The sequence below is a fragment of the Piliocolobus tephrosceles genome, chromosome 10 (assembly GCF_002776525.5).
Source record: "Piliocolobus tephrosceles isolate RC106 chromosome 10, ASM277652v3, whole genome shotgun sequence".
In the NCBI taxonomy this organism is placed as follows: Eukaryota; Metazoa; Chordata; class Mammalia; order Primates; family Cercopithecidae; genus Piliocolobus; species Piliocolobus tephrosceles.
The window spans coordinates 41,480,932-41,502,491 of NC_045443.1; the positions used below are offsets into that span (position 1 = coordinate 41,480,932).

The 21,560-nt window shown below is 36.8% G+C and overlaps 1 protein-coding gene across 5 annotated transcripts in view; it reads right to left on the bottom strand.

The window, feature by feature from the left end:
• NELL2 (neural EGFL like 2) overlaps positions 1 to 21,560 on the bottom strand; it is a 402,175-nt gene that overhangs the window by 27,546 nt on the left and 353,069 nt on the right. For 4 of the 5 annotated variants that reach the window (XM_023182792.1, XM_023182793.1, XM_023182795.1 and 1 more), the window contains one exon: positions 5,045 to 5,185. The exons of the other annotated variant lie outside the window; for it this stretch is intronic. In XM_023182792.1, the coding sequence (XP_023038560.1) occupies positions 5,045 to 5,185 (141 nt within the window). The remainder of the gene's footprint in view (positions 1 to 5,044; positions 5,186 to 21,560) is intronic. 5 annotated transcript variants of the gene reach the window in all.

Below are 21,560 nucleotides of genomic sequence, written 5' to 3' on the forward strand. Positions count from 1 at the left end.
CGTGTTGGGAGATCCACTGCTCTCTTCAAAGCTGTCAGACAGAGTCGGTCACGTCTGCACAGGCCTCTGCTGCTTTAGCTGAGCCCTGTCCCCAGAGGCGGAGTCTACCGAGACAGGCAGGTTTCCTTGAGCTGCTGTGAGCTCCACCCAGTTCGAGCTTCCCGGTGGCTTTGTTTACCTACTTAAGCCTCAGCGATGGCGGGCGCCCCTCCCCCAGCCTTGCTGCTGCCTTGCGGTTAGATTGCCGCGGACTGCTGTGTTAGCAAGGAGGGAGGCTCCGTGGGCGTGGGACCCTCCCGGCCAGGTATGGGATAAATTCTCCTGGTGTGCCGGTGTGCTTACAGCGCAGTATTGGGGTGGGAGTTACCCGATTTTCCAGGTGTTGTGTGTCTCAGTTCCCCTGGCTAGGAAAAGGGACTCCCTTCCCCCTTGCTCTTCCCAGGTGAGGCGATGCCTGGCCCTGCTTCAGCTCTCGCTGGTCAGGCTGCAGCACCTGACCGGCACCGATTATCCGGCACTCCCGAGTGAGATGACCCCAGTACCTCAGTTGAAAATGCAGAAATCACCGGTCTTCTGTGTCGCTCGCACTGGGAGATGGAGACTGGAGCTGTTCCTATTCGGCCATCTTGCTCCGCCCCCCGGGGTGCTTTTTTTTAAAACCTAAATATCTAACTTGACACTCAAATCTTTCAGTAGATACTTCAACATATATAGTAGCAGCTGTTCCTCATGTAATTCCTTAAAAGATGCAAATTTAAATCCTCCTAATAAAACACTTCACTGCATCCTGCTCAACTGCAGAGAAGGCAAATGCCCACACTACCCTCCCCTAACAGAAGAGAAATCTGTGTGTCTATAATGTGTTATTTTGATGTTTAGTTTAATTATCCTTGTTACTTTCTGGGCTGAACACTCATGAATGTATTAATTATGCTTTATCCTGATCATTATTATATATCTACTTTTAACTACATATATATCCATTATCTGTCATACTAATATCTACATTCCAACATAGGTTATGTGCCTAATGCATTTCTAATGAAGATATTAGTTATCTATTATTTATCTCAGTCTTTTCATTGGACAAATAAATGTATCATCTACTATGTGTCAGACACCGTTCTAGGCATTGGAGATATGATAGCTGACAAGGAAACACAAACTATGACCTTTGAAGCTTACATTCTAAAGCAGATAATAAGAAAGCAAACACATAAATGCATACTATAATTTCAGGTGAGTTTATAATTTCTATCAAAAAAAAGTGAAGCAGGGTAAGTGAATAAAGTGTCAGAGGTGGGAGACTATTATAAATTAGTAGTCCAGGAGAAACCATTTGAGAAGAAGTTTGAATTAAATGAAAGAAGAACCATGCAAAGATCTAGGGGAAGAGCATTCCACATAAAGGGACAGTACATGCAAATAAATCTGTTTTGTATATTTTAGAAATGGTAAGAAAGCCAAGGATGCATATCATGTGAGCCCTTGTCAACCATGGTCAGGGTTTGCATATTGCTTTGAGAGGGGTGGAGAGGCTCTAGGAGTGTGAACAGACGAGTAACATGATCTAACTTTAGTTTTAGAAGAATCACTCTGAATGGTATAAAAAAAAGACTCTAGGGGAACTGAGCATGGAAGTAGGAAGACCAGTTTGGAAGCTATTATAGTGGTTCAGGCAAAAGGTAGTAATGGCTTAGATTAAGATATTAACAACAGAAGTGGCAAAGGGTGGTCAGACTGGGAATATATTTTGAAAGTTGAAACTGTGAGATCTGTTAATGTATGGAAAGTGAGATATGAGGAAAAGAAGGAAGAAAACAATGACTCTAAGATGTAGTTCTGGACAACTATGTTAAAGGACCTGTAGGACTTAGAGAGTAAATTAAAAGTTCTGTTTTAGCCATATTAGGTCTGAGTTGTCTATTAGACGTCCAGGCTGAGCTACCTAGTAGGCCACTAGATGTAGAATCTGTAGCCAAGGCAGAGGTCTGAATTTGGGATATATAGATGGCATTTTAAGCCATGAAACTGGTTGACTTAGGGATTGAGAATGGATAGAAAAGACTGACAAGGTCTGAGCCCTGGGGCATTTGAAAGAGTTAAAAAAAGGCCTGTAGAAGAAAGGAGAAAAACCAGGAGAGAGTGGTGAACCTGAAGCCAAGTGAGGAAAATTATGTTTTGAGAGAAAGGAATGATCTGCTGAGTCAAATGCCTGAGTAGTTGATCAAGGAGATAGTAATTGATCAGCTAATTTGGCAAAATGGAAATTGTTATGATCTTGAAATAAGAGCATTGGCCAGAGCAGTGAGACTAAAGTGTCACTGGAAGGAAGAAGGCAGAGATAACAATTATTGAAAATTTTTTCAAGGAATTTTGTTCTAAAGGGGACAGAAAACTGGAAGATATGTCTGTAGAGTCAGGTGATGTCAAGGGAAGTTACATTTTGTTTGCTTTTGTTTTGTTTTCAAAGATGGCTGCTATTCTTGACTCTTTGAACACTGATAGGAATGATGCAGTAGAAAAAGACTTAATCATATGGAAGAGAAAGTTAATAATATATGGGGAGTATCCTTAAACAGGTGAGAGAGGATGACATGCAAGATACAATGATGAGTTTGATATTTGATAGGAGTGGGGCCACTTCCTCCAATAAAAGAGGAGGGAGAAAAAGCAGCAGGTATATAGAAATAAACGAGCAGATATATAGAAATAAATAAATAAGCGAGTATGGGTTGTGGTGGAAAGTGAGGCAGATCACTTTTGACTACTTCTGTGTTTCCAGTTAAGTAGACAGGCCACTGACAGAGAATAAAGAGAAAGGAAGCAGTATCCAAAGTCTGAGGAGACTCAAGAAGTTGTGAAATGGCTGTTAACTGGAAAGCTGGAAGGGAATGTAACTAAGGAAATGAAGTAGGAATGCTGGACAGTGCTGATGGCCCTTACAGTAGGTAGCTTCTGAGATGGCCCCAGTGATCTCACCACTTAGTATTCAAGCCCTTGTGTAATCCCCTTCCCTTGAATGTTGGATGGACTTACTGACTTGGTGCTAACAAATGTAAAGTGTGATAAGTGATGGAATGTCACATCTGACATGAGGTTGTAAAAAGACTATGGTTCCCATATTGGGCATTTGCTCTTGGATTGCTTGCTTTAGGGGAAGCAAGCTCCCAAGCCTTGAGGAGTGGCCCATGTATTAAGGACATGCGATCTGCCAATAGCCACATGAATGTCCTTGGAAATAGATTCCCATTCCCCCCACTACCACCACAGACAAGCCTTCAATATAAGAAGACCACAGCCCTGGCCAAGAACTTGACTGCAATGTCATTAAGGCCCTGAATCAGAGCCACCCAGCTAAGCTGTGCACAAATCCCTGACCCATAGCAAGTGTGAGACAATGTTTGCTGTTTTGAGCTGCTAAGTTTTGAGAGTAATTTGTTAGGCATCAATAGATAACTAATACAATCCACTAGAGATTTGTGATCATAAATTTGAAAGACAGTGAGCTTAGTTACAAATTTAATGTAAGACAGTCAACAGAGGTATGTGTATTTTTCTACTCACATTCAGATGCACAGAAAAAAGTGTGCAAGGATACTAACCCAAATTAAACATAGGTAACCCCTACAGGATGAGTGGAAAAGATGGGGAAAAGGGGGAGGTGAAATGAAGATGCATATTCAGCTTTAATCCATATACAAGCTTCTGTATGATTTGCATTATTTATAATCAGCTTATATTCATTCTTTATGTGCATAATTTTTTAAAAAGATGATCTCAATTAAATTCTATAAAATACAAAGAAACTAGCTTATCAGGGGAGAACAAAATTCCACTGTCTATAATCTGTGGTTCCTGGCATTCTCTCCAGGGCTGGAAATGTTCACTCTGGAACATTCACCAGTGCAAGATAAAGCCCTCAGACCATATTTAAGTGGTAACATGCAAATGCCAGGTTTTAGCCCCTGGTAAGGCAGCAGCATTCCCATTCCTAGGTGGAAAGCCCGATGAATACTCTGTTCAAGCTCCAGAGCTTGTCTGCTGCTGCAAAACAGGCTAGAAGCCTTGGCATCCATCACCCAAGCCTGTTTCACTTGTCTCTTTGTGAAAATCCTTTGAGGCACAAGGATAAAAAACATCTTATCATTTAGGTGTCAAGTATCTTTAGGTTAGACTGTCAAAAGCTTTCATTGACTGTGTCATCTTAACCCCATTATCCTCTCAGGCTCTATGAAGGTGTAAATACAAATGGAGAAAATAATGAGTTCTCAAGTTGTGTTTTGTTTTTCATTCCTATGCCAAGACTTCTGATGACAAATCCTTTCATTGCGTGTAGTTTCCCTGGCAATTATTCACTGGGCTTTGCTTGCTCTCTCTGCCTGTTTTCTAAAAATCATGCCCCTTCAATAGAGGCTACAGTGGAGCAGATTTGTCAATCCGTTCAAAATAATTCAAAATTAATGGTAACTAATTGAATATAATCTGACTGAATTTTCTACTCCTCTTAGATCGAAAACTTAATGGAAGCAGGGACCATATCTTATGTATCCAACATTCAACACTCACTAAACATCTTACTTTGCCAGGCAAGTGTCATGTTAGGAATAGCCCTGAGTAGCATGCGTTATGTATATCATCCTTGACCACACCATCATTGCATTTCCTCTATTCCCATTTTTCCTCTATCTTGCTTTTTCTCATGTATTTTTGCTACATGTTTTTGGATCAGATGTATGCATGCTTTCCTTTTAAAAAATTTACGTGATACTACATGTTTTTTCATTCTAAAAACACCATTTAACAGCTGTAAGAATCCACAGAAAACTGGGCTAGTGTCACAAACTTTAATTATCTAAAAATAACAATAATTACCATAATTAGCAAGAATAAGTTAGATTTTAACATACTTCCAATCACTGTTGTATCAACATATAGCAAAAACACTAATAACACTGGCTCAATGTATTCTATTTATAGCTTACGATATATTCCTTAAATTCAAGAGAAGTTCTTAAATTCTAGGTCTTCTCTTTGTACTGACCTTCACATGATTCTCCACTTGGTGAAAACATTCCATTGTCATGGTAGCCATCTCTACACTCACAGTGGTACCATCCAGGCAGGTTAATGCAATTAGCACGACTGTCACATTGAACAAAACCGTCAGAGCATTCATCAATGTCTGGCAAAAAAAAGAGGAATTTTATAAAATTATTTTCTTTTAAAGAAACAAGAATATTCTGCTAAAAGGCTACTAAAATTTTTAATGCCAGCAAATCCTTGAAACTGGGAATACATAAAATTAAGAAAGTTCACTTGTTTGTTAAAAGCTATACAGAAAGAATGTGGTGTTATTAGTAACAGGAGAAACATCTAGAAGGCTTCTTTGATGCAAAAGACATTCCACTGTAGAAAATGGAAAGAATCCATATGTGATGGTCATTAGTGCTGCTCACCAAATATTTTAGCTCTTCTAGACACAAGCTAGGATTATGATTCTCCAGGCCCTTCCAGTTAGGTATGGCCACGTGATAGGTAAAGTGTCTCTTAAGCCAACTCGGGAGTGATAAGTGTCACTTCTATGCAGAGCCTTTAATATGCAGTGTGTGATTCACATATACCCTTTCCCTATCACAATGAATAGCCATTTCCAGATGCTCTAAAGACCTACCTGAGTTCCTGTGGGAGACAATCTGGTGCACCTTCCTTACTTACCTGGGATGGACTTATGGCATGAGAAAGAAATCAACCTTAGTTGACACTCCAATATAGATGACAATAGCATTCATGACTCAACATGCTTCACATGTTCAAGTATACATATTATTTATGTCACTTTCTACTGTGTTTCACACATACTACTTCATTCAACCCTCAAAAAAATCCTGCCATGTAGATAGTACATTGAACATGTGGGAAAAAAAAAAGATGGAGGCAGAGGGAAATTACGGGATTTAACCAAAGTCACCTGAAATTTCAAAGTGCCTGACATTCAGGTGTGTGCTCCTTTATACATGTAGATCATGCTGGATCTACTATACAAAGAGAGCTATGGATCTTGAGTCTCAGATACTTCCTCCAGAGGCTTATTACTATTCCCAAATGTTGAAAGCCCTTGATTCTTCTTGTCTGGTCTACTGAATCGTGAGAACTTTCAACACCATTCAAGTACCTTTCTTTGCTCACAGGAGGAAAAGTAATCCCTGAAGTTGCCTTACAAAGTGTCTCCTCATTAACTCCTGGTTTTCAGGATCTTTCGGCTTAACTTAGACTCTGCTATATGATCCAGTGGTGCTGAACCATTGTGGCTACCAAAAATATCCACATGTCTCCCACTCCCATCTTGATAGCCGTATGCCATAGCTGAAGGTTCCAACTTGCCAAGGCAGGATGGTTCTTTCCTATATGCTTCTGACACCTGAATCATATTTCTTGCTTCTGTGACCAGGCAAGATGACATCCTTCAAGTTGAAGGTAAGACAAGATGCTTTTTAGAGACCTTTCCCCTCCAGACAGACTACTTAAGTTGACAGAATCCACTTCCTTCCTATTTCAGTCTCATTTCCCTCCAAATTCCTGGAAGCATATATTCCTTTCATTTTCTTATAAAATGTCCTCTTTTCAGAAGTTCAATGTTGAAAGAGATAAATTAATGAATAAATGTATACATAAGTAAAAAAAGAAGTCAGATAAATGAGCCATCACTCGTTTATTCCTTGATAGGTCAAGTGTCCCTTCAGCAAAATAGTATGCAAACCATCCTCTTAGATTATTAGGTAATGGGCCAAAAAATAAATATTTTATATAGCTGTAATAGTTCAGCATTATTTCTGAATTATGAATGATTCTACCTCTGTGGTGCCTCTTCTTTAGATATCAGTTACTATTGACAGTCATTCTTAACTGTCAAAATAATTGCGACTGATCAAATCAGCTAACCATTGACTTCCTGACACATAACTGATGTGGACTGCATTCATTTACTGAGGTCTCATAGGTTTTGTGAAATAGTCTATTTGTACTTCAGGGGCCTCCCTAACTGAAGAACCTCTGATTTTAAATAGGTCCAGAATATTTTGCTCATTTTAGCTTTATATGGTCTTTTCTTCTAACCCAAATGATGTAGAAAATTGATTATGTCATTTCTTAAGTGCATGGACAAAAGAAAACAGGTTGGAATTTAAGCTTTAGAAGTGAGTTTTATTGGAAGAAAGCCATATGGGGGATGGTTAGAGTCATTCATTTTGGAAAAATTTGGTCACTAGGGCTGGTAATTTTGAAGTAACTCTTGATGGAACTAAGCTTGCTCCACTGAAGCAACTTTCCCATCTATATTTAGCTTTCAGTTTAGTTCTTTCTTCTTTCCTTGACATAGTTGTCAGGTTATCTCAGTTTCTATGGTATAGATATATATTTAGATTGTTACTTCTCACTTCATTTCTCTCTTGTCCCTCCTTTACCAGGCCAACTCCTATACTGCTTCATACCCATTTCTTCTTAATTACATTTCGGTAAACTTTCTTGATCTATAAATACACTCCATAAAGTTTAATAGAAATGCTACATATTATATTAATTAGTGTTTTGAAGACTGGGAATACAAGCATGTGCCTGCCCATAATGCATTTTCTTTTTTTTTTTTTTTTTTGAGATGGAGTCTCGCTCTGTCGCCCAGGCTGGAGTGCAGTGGCCACATCTCAGCTCACTGCAAGCTCTGCCTCCCGGGTTTACGCCATTCTCCTGCCTCATCCTCCCGTGTAGCTGGGACTACAGGTGCCCGCCACCTCGCTCGGCTAGTTTTTTGTATTTTTTAATAGAGATGGGGTTTCACCGTGTTAGCCAGGATGGTCTCGATCTCCTGACCTCGTGATCCGCCTGTCTCGGCCTCCCAAAGTGCTGGGATTACAGGCTTGAGCCACCGCACCCAGCCTCATAATGTATTTTCATATAAACTTTGGGCATTATTATTATTTAATTATTACTGTGTGATAGGATTATAGAGGGTGAAGAGGTAAATATGGCTGTTCCTCCACTTTTGATGGGGTTACCTTCCAATAAACCTATTGTAAGTCAAAAAGTCATAAGTTGAAATTGTATTTAATACTCCAAGCAACCTATCATAAATTAAAAAACTCATAAGTTAAACTATTTTAGGTCAGGGACCATCTGTATAAGTTTCATGCATTAATTTACATATTCAATATTTATTGGATGCATTTTATGTGCCAAGAACTAAGTGCTGGGAAAATAAGGATAAACAACACAGACGCAATTTCTGCCCTCAGTTAGTTGATCATCTATTTAAATTGTGCTTTATTGTAATAAAATTAAATTTATGAAAATCTGAATTTACAATCATATGGAACAGTATTTCCAAACATGCAACTTATCTGCCACCAGTGGCACGGTATGTAGGTGTTAATGGGTAGATATTTTATTTTAATGGCTACATATTTATTTTTCTGAATTAGTTCCATTTGTAGCAAGTGAGACTTATAGTACAGTAATAAAACTATTTAAAATTTTAAAATGAGAAGAATTACAGAAACAATATTAAGTAACTATTGGTATAAATGGTCAATGAATATGAGAAAAACAATGAAGTTTTGAAAACAGCAATGTACAATATAGGGTAATTATTCATCTTTCAAAAGGATTTGCTGAGTAATTCCTTGTGAAATGCAATGCCTTAATTCGCCTAAATACGTCTGAATTTATAAAAGACACCCATGTCATAGATCAAGATTATACGCTTGCTATCATTTAGAATAGGGAAAAACTAGCCAGATAATATATATAACCTCATTTTACACTTTTATGTTCCTGCTAATTTTGATTTGTTTATGCAGATTTTTCTACTTTGGTTAGTCAGTAGACAATGAAAATGTGCTTGAATTGACAGAGTATACACTTCCCACTAGAAGGCATGTTTTTTGGCTCATGACTCTAATTAAAGCCAAAGATCTAATAAAACAAACAGTCTCATCTGTAAGTGATTTGATGGTATGCATATCCTTATTCACTCAGTAAATACTTAGTAAATAAAGAATTGAAATCTGATCCACAATTTATAAATTAAGTATATTTTCTCTATATACAAATGAGGACATTAACAAGAATTAAAACATAAATGCACACATATTTTCAAGTATGCTCATATTGTGCTTCAAGGCAGTAAAAAAAAGTTCAAATAATTTATTTCTTGGGTACTTTAATTAGGTTAGTTAAAACCTAACTTCATATTCTCTGAGTCAGATACACAGAAAATAGTAGACCCGGGGAAAAAATTTTATTATTTTATTCAGTATAAGAACTTCAAAATTTGAATGCATTATTTTCCAAACTAAATAAAAGTATTCAAAAAATTAGTATAGGCTGTATAAGCTTATATGACTTAGTCTTAATCCTAAGGACCTTAACTTTTTACTCTGTACGTACATTATATAAAAAACTAAGAGTAAATATCATGAATTTTATAATTTTATTACATATTCTGTCTTAGAAAGGAACTAGTTCCTTAGAACATTTTCAGTAACCACATTTAGAACAGTCAGCTAGCAATAGTATTAAAATGCTGTCCAAAAGCACAGAGAATTCTACAACTGCAGTTGTAGAATGAGACACTTGAGTGATAAACACCGTCTTTCTCATGCATAGTAATAGTTATTTCTACTATAAAATAACTAAGAACAATAAAAAATGTGCAAATGTCCAGAACAATCCATACCTAAAATAGACCCTAATTATTACTTTAACACTCTCAAGAAAACTGATTAGCTTCTGCTCTTATACAGGATAAAAAAAGAAAGGAAATCCACCTCTTTTTTAAGATGAGTGAATTGTTTTTCATGACAGTCAGATAGAGTACTCTCTTTCATACTATTTTATCATTAATAAAAATATGACATCATTTCTCATTTAAAAATAGGCAAGTGTTCTATTTGTATCATCATCACATGCACTGGTAGTTAAATTATATCGATAAACAGTAGGCAATTAAAGATCCCCAAAACAATGAACTCCTGATTACCCACATGTGGGTTATTTGCTGTCTAGATTATCTGAAAAGTTTTTTTGAATCACAAGGTCATTTCCGTCTGTCTCTTGTTGAGCTTCTGGGAAGTCTGCTTTCAACATTTAGGTATGAATGCTCAAAGAATGCAAACTCATTATATTACTTTAAATGACTGTGCAAGATTTGGGTATAAAATATTGTCTAAAATTTCATATAAGAAGACTGATTTTCTCATGAATTTTTTGAAAATACAACATGGTGATATATGTAAATAAAAATGGAAAACCACAAAATCCTCTGCACAAGTTACACCCAACATTGCATATTTAGAGAAAATTATATTCATTACTTTATAGTTCATAATTAGGAAGTTAATGACAGGTATTAAAAATGCACAGATATAATTTCTTCATCATATTGTTTAATCATTACAAGAACCATATGAAATATTCTTATCCTTATGTTATAGACAAGAAGGTGGTGACAGCAAACAGAACAGAACCCTTTCAACTCCAAGCCCAGTTCTTTTTTCCCTTATGGTAGGCTGCCTTTCAAGACCAACACTTCGCCAAACAGAATCAGCCTATGCTTTGGAATATCACCGTGTATATCTTAAAGTCAATGAATTGCAGCTCGTTGGCTCTTCGAACTAGGAATAACACTTTCTTTATAGTTTGCTGTTAACATATGAGGCCTCACAGGAGAAGCAGTAACTGGCTCATAAAAGGTATCTAATATGGCAAATTCCATGCCCATCTCCAAAATAATCCTTCAGAGTTTACAAAGCATGTTCACATTCATCATTCAATTACTTGAAAAGAAACAGAGGAAAATACAGTTTCATAAGATGGATATAGTTGAAAGAATGTCTTTTCTTCTGTGAACAATCAAGAGTCACTGAAGGGTTATTAACAGGAGAGTGATGTGGAAGCTGTACTTTGGGAAGAACAGGGCAGCAGTTATGTGTCAAGCCAGTGGGACTGGGTAAGACTAGAGGCCATCTCACCAGCTTATGAGGTTTTCTTTATTTCATAAAGAAAAAGGTTATAAACATTTCAAGTAGAGAATAAGTGGAAACAAGGATAAAGAAGCATGTTTTCTTAAATGCTTATCTTTGGTCAGTGTACAACTCCCTCTCATGTCCCCTGTGTTGATGTCAGGTTGACCAAGTTCACATTCCATATGTCTGGGGGATATACCAGAAAAAGAAAGAAAATTGAGATAATCTGACTTTTCTTTTGGTTACTAGAGTCTTAGTATGTTATTATTTCTTTCTTCTTCACAGAGTCTCTGCATATGTTTTCCCTGTTGACTAAAATGTTTTTTTTCTCCTCCTCTCACCTGAGTTAGTTAACTACTTCTCATCTATCTGTCCCATACTAACATTAATGTCCCTTGGGGAAGCTTTCCTTGACTCCAGAGACTATATTAGATCTCCTATTACTTAATGATTAGTCTATTTTCCCGCATATTTTCCTTGTATTTTGTATCCTTGTAATAGCATCTATATGCTTTTTCTTTTTGCCTAAATTTGCAAAAATATTACACTGACTTAATACAATTTCAATTCTGGAGAAGTTCCTACCTATGTTTTTCTCCCATGTTCAAAAGCATTTTTAATTTGGGCTTTTTGTCCTTCCAAATAAATTTCAGATGTATTAGTTGTTGAACTTCTCAGCAACAAGACAAGACAAAACAAAATAAACACAAGAAATGGGGGGGGGTGGGGGGAAGCCTGCATTGATTCTATATATTGACTTTGGGAGAATTGAAATCTTTATATTATTGTATCTTTTAATCAATACATATGATATATTTCCTATTTCTGTAATATTTTACAGATTTCTGAATTTATGTATTGTGTATATATTGCCTGAACTTATTCCTAAATGTTTTATTACTTTATCTTTTTTTAAACTAACTTTATTGAGGTAAAATTTATATAGGAAAAAAATCACTAACAATTTCATGACTTTTGACATTAGTCACTACCATAATCAAGATATAATGCATTTCCTTCACTTCCAAAATTTCCTTCATATCACAGTAGTTTGAAAATAATTTTATAAATATTAATTTAATGTTTATCTCTCAGAGTAAATTTCAAATGGCCAGAAATTATCTTATATTTTACACCATATCTCTAACACTTAGAAGAGAACTGGGCACATGGTTGGAGATTGATAAACACATGCTGAATGAATAGATGAATGAATGCTCTGTTTGTAACAGCAAGTAAGTAAGTGGAATACTCACTATGCCACACTTGAGTTCTGCTAGGGTTGGAGGGGAATGAAGGCAGGAGTGACAGTTTGAAAGCATACACTAAGACAAAAATAACATGATGGTAAAATGATACTTCCTCATTCTACTTCAAATATTTTCGCTGAGAAGAGAATGTGCTAATTTTACACACTTTTATATGCCTATTTAATTATATGTATTTTTAAACAAAAAGAATACATCAACACCTTTGATTAAAATGAAAGACTGAAAACATTTTAAAATCTCTTCTTCTTTACTTCTAACCCTGTAAACATTATGTTAGAGGAACAAAGAAAAGTATAAAAAGCCAACAAAGACAAAAAGAAAAATGATAGCAGGATGGAAGAAAGTATAATACATTTCTGTCTTTTCTTGGAAAATAGAAGATAGGTGAAGTGGTAGAGACAGAGTAAAAGGAACCAAAGATTAGAATTTTTATGTGATAATCGGGTATGGCTGATTATTAATAATTATTAATGATTAAGAATATGACTAATGGGTGTAGTAATCTTCCCTGAAAAACCCTGAAGAGTCTTGAAATACCATGTAGAGCTGAGATGAGACATGCAGCTGGAAGTAGCTGAGTTAATTAAAAGTCTACTGATGAATAATCAACCTACTCATCTCCTCCCGCCATGAGCAGATTGTTGAAAGAAAGCAGTTACCCTTAAAGGGCAGAGTGAATGTTTGTTTGTCTTTTTCCTGCAAGGGAAATAAATATCTGTGGGAAATTAAAGCAGCGGTGTAGAATTTGTTATTGTTTGAATCAAAGTCCCTTGCATTTCAGTCTTTAGATATCTTGAAGTATAAAAACTGGCTCTTTTTTTTTTTTTTTTTTAGCTTACTAATGTAAGTCTGCAAGCCAAAAAAAAGCCTACCCTCATATCAAAGCTCAAAATCAATTTTCTATGTATTCACTTCTAAACATTAATGTGAAATCAACGAGCAACGGATAATCAAGAAAAGTCTGTAACATGTAAGAGAAGAGCCAAGATATAGTATCAGAAACAATGACCCTGAAAGAAATAGAGATAATTGGCCAGGCATGGTGGCTCACACCTGTATCCCAGCACTTTGGGAGGCCGAGGTGGGTGGATCACAAGGTCAGGAGATCGAGACCATACTGGCTAACACAATGAAACCCCGTCTCTGAAAAAAAATACAAAATACATTAGCCAGGTGTGGTGGTGGGTGCCTGTAGGCCCAGCTACTCGGGAGGGTGAGGCAGGAGAATGGCATGAACCCGGGAGACTGAGCTTGCAGTGAGTCGAGATCACGCCACTGCACTCCAGCCTGGGTGACAAAGCGAGACGCCATCTCAAAAACAAACAACAAACAAAAAACAAAAAAGAAATAGGGATAATTCACAGAACAGAACCAAAAATATTTCTAATTAACATTCTCAAATAGATTTGAGAGAATATTTCATCTATAAAATAAGGACACAGTGATTATAAAAAAATATTCAGAAAGGAATAAAGAGTTCTTGAAAATTAAATATATACTAACTGGAGCTTTAAAAAATGCAATGTTAAGACTTGGAAGATCAAGTAGAAGTCGTCTCTCGAAAAGTAGAACATATAGAGAACAGAGGAAAAATATGAAAACAGCAAAAGCAAACAAAGCAAAGACCACCAACCCAAAATGCTCAGCTTCTGATTAAAGAGAAATTTCATACCAAGAACACACACAAAAAAACCAATGGGAGAAAAATATCTTTAATAATAATAATAAGTCCAGAACTTTTCTCAAAGCTATTGTCTTCAGATTGAAAGGTCTATCAAGGTCTTCAAATATACTGAATAAAGATGTTAGCCAATAGCTGTTGCTGGCTATACGGCAGCTATTGTTCTATGTAATTTACCTATATATACTCACTTAATGCTGACTGCAGTACTATGAGGTAGGGAATATTACTGCTATCCCCATTTTAAAGGGAAGTGAACTTAAGCAATGAAAGTTTCAGTATTTTTTTACAAAATTATTTGGGGGAAAACCGAGATCTAAACCCAGATATTTTAGATAACAGAGGTCATACTCTTGCCCATACACAATACTGCCTCACAAATAAATGAAACAAAGACCTACATCTAAATACACAATTGTCAAATTTCATAACAACAAGAATAACATAAATCTTAATATGTCCCAGAAGGAAAACAACAGCTTACATATAAAGGGATGAGAATCAGTTTAGTAGCACATTTCTTACTTGCAGCACTGTATGCCCAAAGACAGTGAAGCAATGATTTTAAACCTAGAAGTCTATACTCAGCATAATTGTCAAATAGCTATGAATACAGAATAAAGATGTTTTAAGGCCATGTAGTTCTTTAGAAGTTTTATGTTCCATGCATTATTTAAAAAGATTTTACTAATAGAGTGCAGTAAAATAAAGGACTAAATTGAGACAGAGAAAAACCTATCAGTAGTTCATCACTCCTTCCTTTTTACAATACTTTCTTCACTTTGCAAGGATACACCCCTCTCTTAGTTCTCCTTGTACCTCACTGACCTCTATATATTACTTTTTTATTTTATTTTTATTTTTTGCAGATCTTATCTTCTCAATCTCTAAAAGTTTGAATTCCCTGGGGATCTACCCTCAGACCTTTCCTTTTGTAGCTACCAAATTCTTAGTGATTTCATTTAGTACTAGGGCTTTAAAGGCTTTAAATATCCAAATGCCACTAGTACATTGAAAACTATCTGTAGTGGGCAGAAGAAGAATGTCCCCTAGAAAACCATGTCCAGTTGGAACCTCAGAATATGACCCTATTTAGAAAAAGGGTCTTTGAAGATATTATTAGGTGATAAACTCAAGATAAAATCACCCTGGACTTAAGATGGGCCCCAAATCCAGTGACTGGCGTTTTTGTAAGAAAAGAACACAAATAGAAACAGAGAAAGCCAGGTGAAGAATGTAAATCAACTCTCCACCATAGTCTCTGGTCTCTAGACTTTCCTGTTTCAGTCTGCATTCAGTCAGGAAAATTGAGCCACTACAAGAATTATGGGAATAAGGAGTTTTAAATAGAAATCAAGTCTGCACAGATCGGGGAGGAATTGGGGAAGTAAAGAATGCTTCATTCTTCATCTGCAGTTATGCAGATTGGAGTTATGTAGCCATAGCCAAAGAATGCCTGGGGCCACCAGAAGCTGGAAGACGCAAGGAAGAATAATTTTAATAATTTTCCTAGTGTCTGTAGCAGGAGCATGCCTCTGCTGACACCTTGAATTTGGACTTCTAGCCTCCAGAACTGTGAGATAATAAATTCCTATTGTTTTAAGCTACCCAGTTTGTGGTTTTGTGGTATTTTACTATAGTAGTCCTAGGAAAATAGTACAGTATCTTATTTACATTTTTATTCTAGACTTCTCTCCTCTAGTTCCTACCTGCATATTCAATTTATCACCATCATTTCCACTCGGATACAAAATTTCTCCTTCTGAAGTCTCCCTCTTCTCAGAAAATGGCAATACCATTCAGTTACTTGGGCAAAAATCCTTATATTCATTCTTCTTCTTCTTGCTTTTGTCTCATGCCCTTTATCCAATCATCAGCAAATCCTATTAGTAATGTCTTTCAAATACACCTAGAATTTAATAATCACTTCTAACTAGCTTGATACTTACCACTCCAGTCCATTCAAGTCCATTCACTATCACTATCTCCCTGATTCCATCTTTCCCTCCTACAGTGCATTCTGAATCACAGCAGTCAGATGATCCCTTAAAAATATATGTCAGATTGTGTCACACTTATGCTCAGACCCTATTTCCCATTCATGGAGAATTTTAGGAGGGAAGTATCTTGGGATAAAGCTGTAAGGGATATATGCTGTTATCAACAACTTTCTATTGCTAAGGCTGAAGACTACATTTCCCAAAAGCCCTTTCCCTGTGTATGGCTTTGTGTTAGAGTTCAACAATGAGCGGAATGCCTAAATTTGCCAAAGAGAACTAAGGCAGAAGCCATTATTCTTGGGAAGTCATAGCAATCAGTGTCAGTGATTCTAAGAACTCTGGTTTCTCCACCAGTTCTAGTGCATCAGTCTGAAGTGATGAGTGAATGTTTTGCAAATCCTCTGGCTGCAACCTCGAGGATCTTCACTTTCACAACTCCTCCCTCATTTGTGCAATCTTGATTTCTGTATAAAACTCCTTATTCCTATAATACTTGCAGTGGCTCCATTTTCCCGACTGAATGCAGACTGATACAGAAGTGTCTACACACCAGAGGATATAGTGGAGAGTTGATTTTAAATAATAAATATGTGATGAAGAGTAAAAGAAAAATGATTGTCAATTAGGAACTTCAAGATAAGAAATCTAAAGATAAGAAATGCTATGTATATAATACTTGTCTCTCCAGTAAACAATATTTGCCTGGTCACAATGATATAAACACTATGGATTTTCAAATTTTATATACATTCCCATAGGGAAAGCATGAGATATTTAAATATTAACATTCATAATATAAAAAGAAGACAGAAGTTGGGAGATGAAGGTAAGGAGCAGAACCAACATTTTTACATTTCATAGTGAGGAATCAAGAAAAACCATTGTAGTTGATACAATGAGAAGTGAAGGTGGAAAAATATATTGCTGAAGTCTGAAAAGGTAATCAATAGAGGAACTTACACTAGTGATATAACTATATTAGAATTAAATAGTATGAACAGGTGATGGTATAAGAGAGATAAATCTTCATCTATCATATCTGGCATTCTACTGATAATGTCTGAAATTGATCAATTAAACCAAGAATGGTATAAACATATTGAAATAATTAAGTTATTTATCCTAGCAGCTTATCTCAACTAAGGTTTCAGAAGAGAATTAAACCCTAATGCATCCTTGTAAGCATGGATGAACTTATCTCCTGTATATCTGGTATGGTGCTAGTCATATGCCATCTTTGGGAGTTATGAGAAAATAGTCCCTCAGGTAATTTTCTGGTTTTGAGATTAGATGACGAACTCCTTTTAAGAGAGGGTGCTGGAAAGTGAGCAGGAAGTGAGTCAGGTGATTATTTCTTTTCATTCCAAATTCTTTTCTATTGTTTGGTATCTTTTAACTCTGTGTCTTTTTTCTTTGACACACATAAAATATATTTTTAAAAACATTTAGGAATCTCATTTTATAAGTGTTGAGTATAATAATATGACAGGATGGCGATTCACATAGTAATGATATGAAGAATGATATGAAGATATAAAGAAAGTGAGACAGAAGCTCTGGACAAGATATCAGGACTGGAGACACAAGGGTAACCTAATTAGAACTGATACTGCAAGATGCTACTACAATTAGACCTAATTTGATGAAAGCACTAAAGTTGAGATTACAGAGATTAGAAAGAGATAAGGGCAGCCCTTGGAGAAAACTGAGGGGCTGGAAAGGGAACTATAGGAGGGATTGTGAGTAGGGAGGTGGGAAGAAGATCACAAGTCTAACCACAGAACTAAAGAAAAAAAGAATGTTAAAAACAGAGGGTTGCCAACAATGGTAAGGAGTATTTGCAATGGCCTTTTGATATATATTTTAAAATAAATATTTCTGGTTTAACATGGAATTGAAACGCTCTCTGATATATGAATGAGTTGAACAAAGCATTTAATAAAAGAATTCTGGAAACTCCTTAAGACTTTTCAAAAATCTTTGCAGTTTCTATTTCTTTCACAACATAACCAGTGGGTAAGATACAAGACTTAGAAGAATTTTATTCTTGTAAGTATTTGAAATAGTCCCTCAGGTCATTTTTTGGTTTTGAGTTCAGAGGAGGAAATCCTTTTAAGAGAGGGTGCTATAAAGTGAGAAAATGTATTTATTTATTCATTTAAGTATTCATTAAATGTCTATCATGTAAAAACATGTGCTAGACACTGTGGAGATATATTCAAGAGTTCATAGTCTTATAAAGAAGATATAGAATGAACACAAATAACTTAGATAACAAGGTAAATATCATGAGGTCTACAGATGAAGAAAGAGATGAATTCAGAAAAGAGACATCACCTCACTTTAAAGCTCAGTTCAGTAAAAGTTCAAAAAATTAGTCCACTGTAGTAAAACACGGCTGAACAGAAACTTCCAGCTTTACTCCTACAAATGCTAGAAAATTACTTAATTATTTACTACATTGTGATCAAATATCTACTTTAAAAGCAGAGTTTTAAAAAAATCAGGTGATATGATAGAGAATATGAATGTGAAGTACCTATTGGCTCTATAATATTAAGTACACTGCTCTTAATCAAGGCAAAAACCAGAAAAGTCTTACTTTCTATGCCTCCCAGAGCCAATTTCTAATAGCAAAGATTAGATTGTGTACTTGATCTACTTAAAGATTATTTCCAAAAGAAAAAAGCTGATTTTCTTGGACTATCCAGTAAGAATAAGAGGGTTACGGTGTCTTTGTGTAATAATTTACTGTGAGCTTTCTAATTATTAATATAGCGAAGCAAAAGACTTTATGCATTTTGATGAGCTCACTTACCGTTATTCAGAAAAATGAGCTTTGAATGGTATGCCAGAAATTGTAAGATGACAGCAAAAATAGCTCTTCTGTATTTATTTGCAAACTAACTGACAAATCTACATCACAAGAAATACTGCTTTGAGTGAAACGGGCTCACTGATACCAATAAACAAAGAAATGCAATACTACAGTTTTCATATATCTGAATGAGAAGTTGTTGGATATAGCTTTGAGTGGGTCTTAACCAGAAAATGCACTGACGGATAGCTTCTACTGGCTTTGAGCAAGTGTCATATGCCTGACAGACTGTCTACTTTAAGTCCATTTTATTATAACAACCACTTCCATCTCTGTTGAAACACCCATTAGCTTGATACAGGTTTTTTAGCCAGTAAGGAAACATCACATCTCTCCCACATAGATAATTGAAGGCAAAAATATACCAATTGAGCAAGCCAATAACTCCTTCCAATTAAAATAACATGAAACAGGCTATGTGTTTCTTTTTATTATTATTATTATTATTATACTTTAAGTTCTAGGGTACATGTGCATAACGTGTAGGTTTGTTAAATATGTATACTTGTGCCATGTTGGTGTGCTGCACCCATCAACTCGTCAGCACCCATCAATTCGTCATTTATATCAGGTATAACTCCCAATGCAATCCCTCCCCCCTTCCCCCCCCATGATAGGCCCCGATGTGTGATGTTCCCCTTCCCAAGTCCAAGTGATGTCATTGTTCAGTTCCCACCTATGAGTGAGAATATGCGGTGTTTGGTTGGATGCAGCTGGAAACCATCATTCTTAGCAAACTATCACAAGAACAGAAAACCAAACACCGCTATGTGTTTCTTAAAGACAGGTTTGCTATTTGATGATGCTTTAAAACCTCTTAACCATGCAACCTGATAGCACTATCTGGTTCTGTCAATATGAGGTCACTTAATCAAACTTTTTCCAGACTAATTAAATTTTGTGCTCACTGTAACAACTATATTTTCATGATCAGTCAGATCAGTTGTACAATCCAATTTTATTGCTGAGGCAACCCCAAATGATAGATCAAAGGAAAAGGTTTTCACTCCTGAGTGTTTGATTTTACAGACTCAGCTTAATTGTGTACTTGAGTAATGTATATTTTAAAAAAAACTTTAGTTTGCATTTTTGTGATTATTCAATGTAATAAAAGAAATAGGAAAAGGAAGGTAACTGACAGTTGTTTGGTTGCTAACTGCCAGGTGTTTTGTCTATCTTTCTCATCTAATTTCCATTACAATCATTGTTTCTACACATTCACACACAAATCTTTTTTTTTTTTTTAAGATTTATATGGTGATAGGAGACATAATATGGGGTACCCAAAAGGAAAACAATCTCTATACGAATAGAGCTGCCACAGCTACTTATAGTTTTCTGTGGCAGAACATATTCATCCTGCTACTTCTTAGAGGCAGGTTCCAACATTATAAAAAGGCTTGGTAAGAAGTTTGTCTTTCTAGTAGTTTCAGTGCTTAGTCAACAACATGAAGTATTTTGAAATCTAGTTTTATCTATACTATCTCAGCATTAAGCTGCTAGAGCACAGGAAATGATCTAAAAGTACAGTGATGAGACAGTGATTAAATAAATTATGGCACATGCATAAAATGGAAAGTGAAACAGCTTCTTAAAATGATGCTTCGGAAAAATCTGAATGTCATGGAAAAATGCTTGGGATAAATATCATGTAAACAAAGTAGGACCAAAATTATGAATAAAATATTACTCCAGCATGTAAATATGTATCTTACTCATGAATAAGATAATGGTTATCTTGGATGTGGCGGAGCAAGATGGCCGAATAGGAACAGCTCCAGTCTCCATCTCCCAGCGTGAGCGACACAGAAGACTGGTGATTTCTGCATTTTCAACTGAGGTACTGGGGTCATCTCACTCGGGAGTGCCAGACAATCGGTGCTGGTCAGCTGCTGCAGCCTGACCAGAGAGAGCTGAAGCAGGGCCAGGCATCGCCTCACCTGGGAAGCGCAAGGGGGAAGGGAGTCCCTTTTCCTAGTCAGGGGAACTGAGAAACACAGCACCTGGAAAATCGGGTAACTCCCACCCCAATACTGCGCTGTAAGCACACCGGCACACCAGGAGAATATACCCCACACCGGGCCGGGAGGGTCCCACGCCCACGGAGCCTCCCTCCTTGCTAACACAGCAGTCTGCGGCAATCTAACCGCAAGGCAGCAGCGAGGCTGGGGGAGGGGCGCCCGCCATCGCTGAGGCTTAAGTAGGTAAATAAAGCCGCTGGGAAGCTCGAACTGGGTGGAGCTCACAGCAGCTCAAGGAAACCTGCCTGTCTCTGTAGACTCAGCCTCTGGGGACAGGACGCAACTAAAAAATAACAGGGGAAGCAGCAGAGGTCTGTGCAGACGCGAACGACTCTGACAGCTTTGAAGAAAGCAGTGGATCTCCCAACACGGAGGTTGAGATCTGAGAAGGGGCAGGCTGCCTGCTCAAGTGGGTCACTGACCCCTGAGTAGCCTAACTGAGAGACATCCCCCACTAGGGGCAGTCTGACACCCCACACCTCACAGGGTGGAGTACACCCCTGAGAGGAAGCTTCCAAAGCAAGAATCAGACAGGTGCACTCGCTGTTCAGCAATATTCTATCTTCTGCAACCTCTGCTGCTGATACCCAGGCAAACAGGGTCTGGAGTGGACCTCAAGCAATCTCCAACAGACCTATAGCTGAGGGTCCTGACAGTCAGAAGGAAACCTATCAAACAGGAAGGACACCTA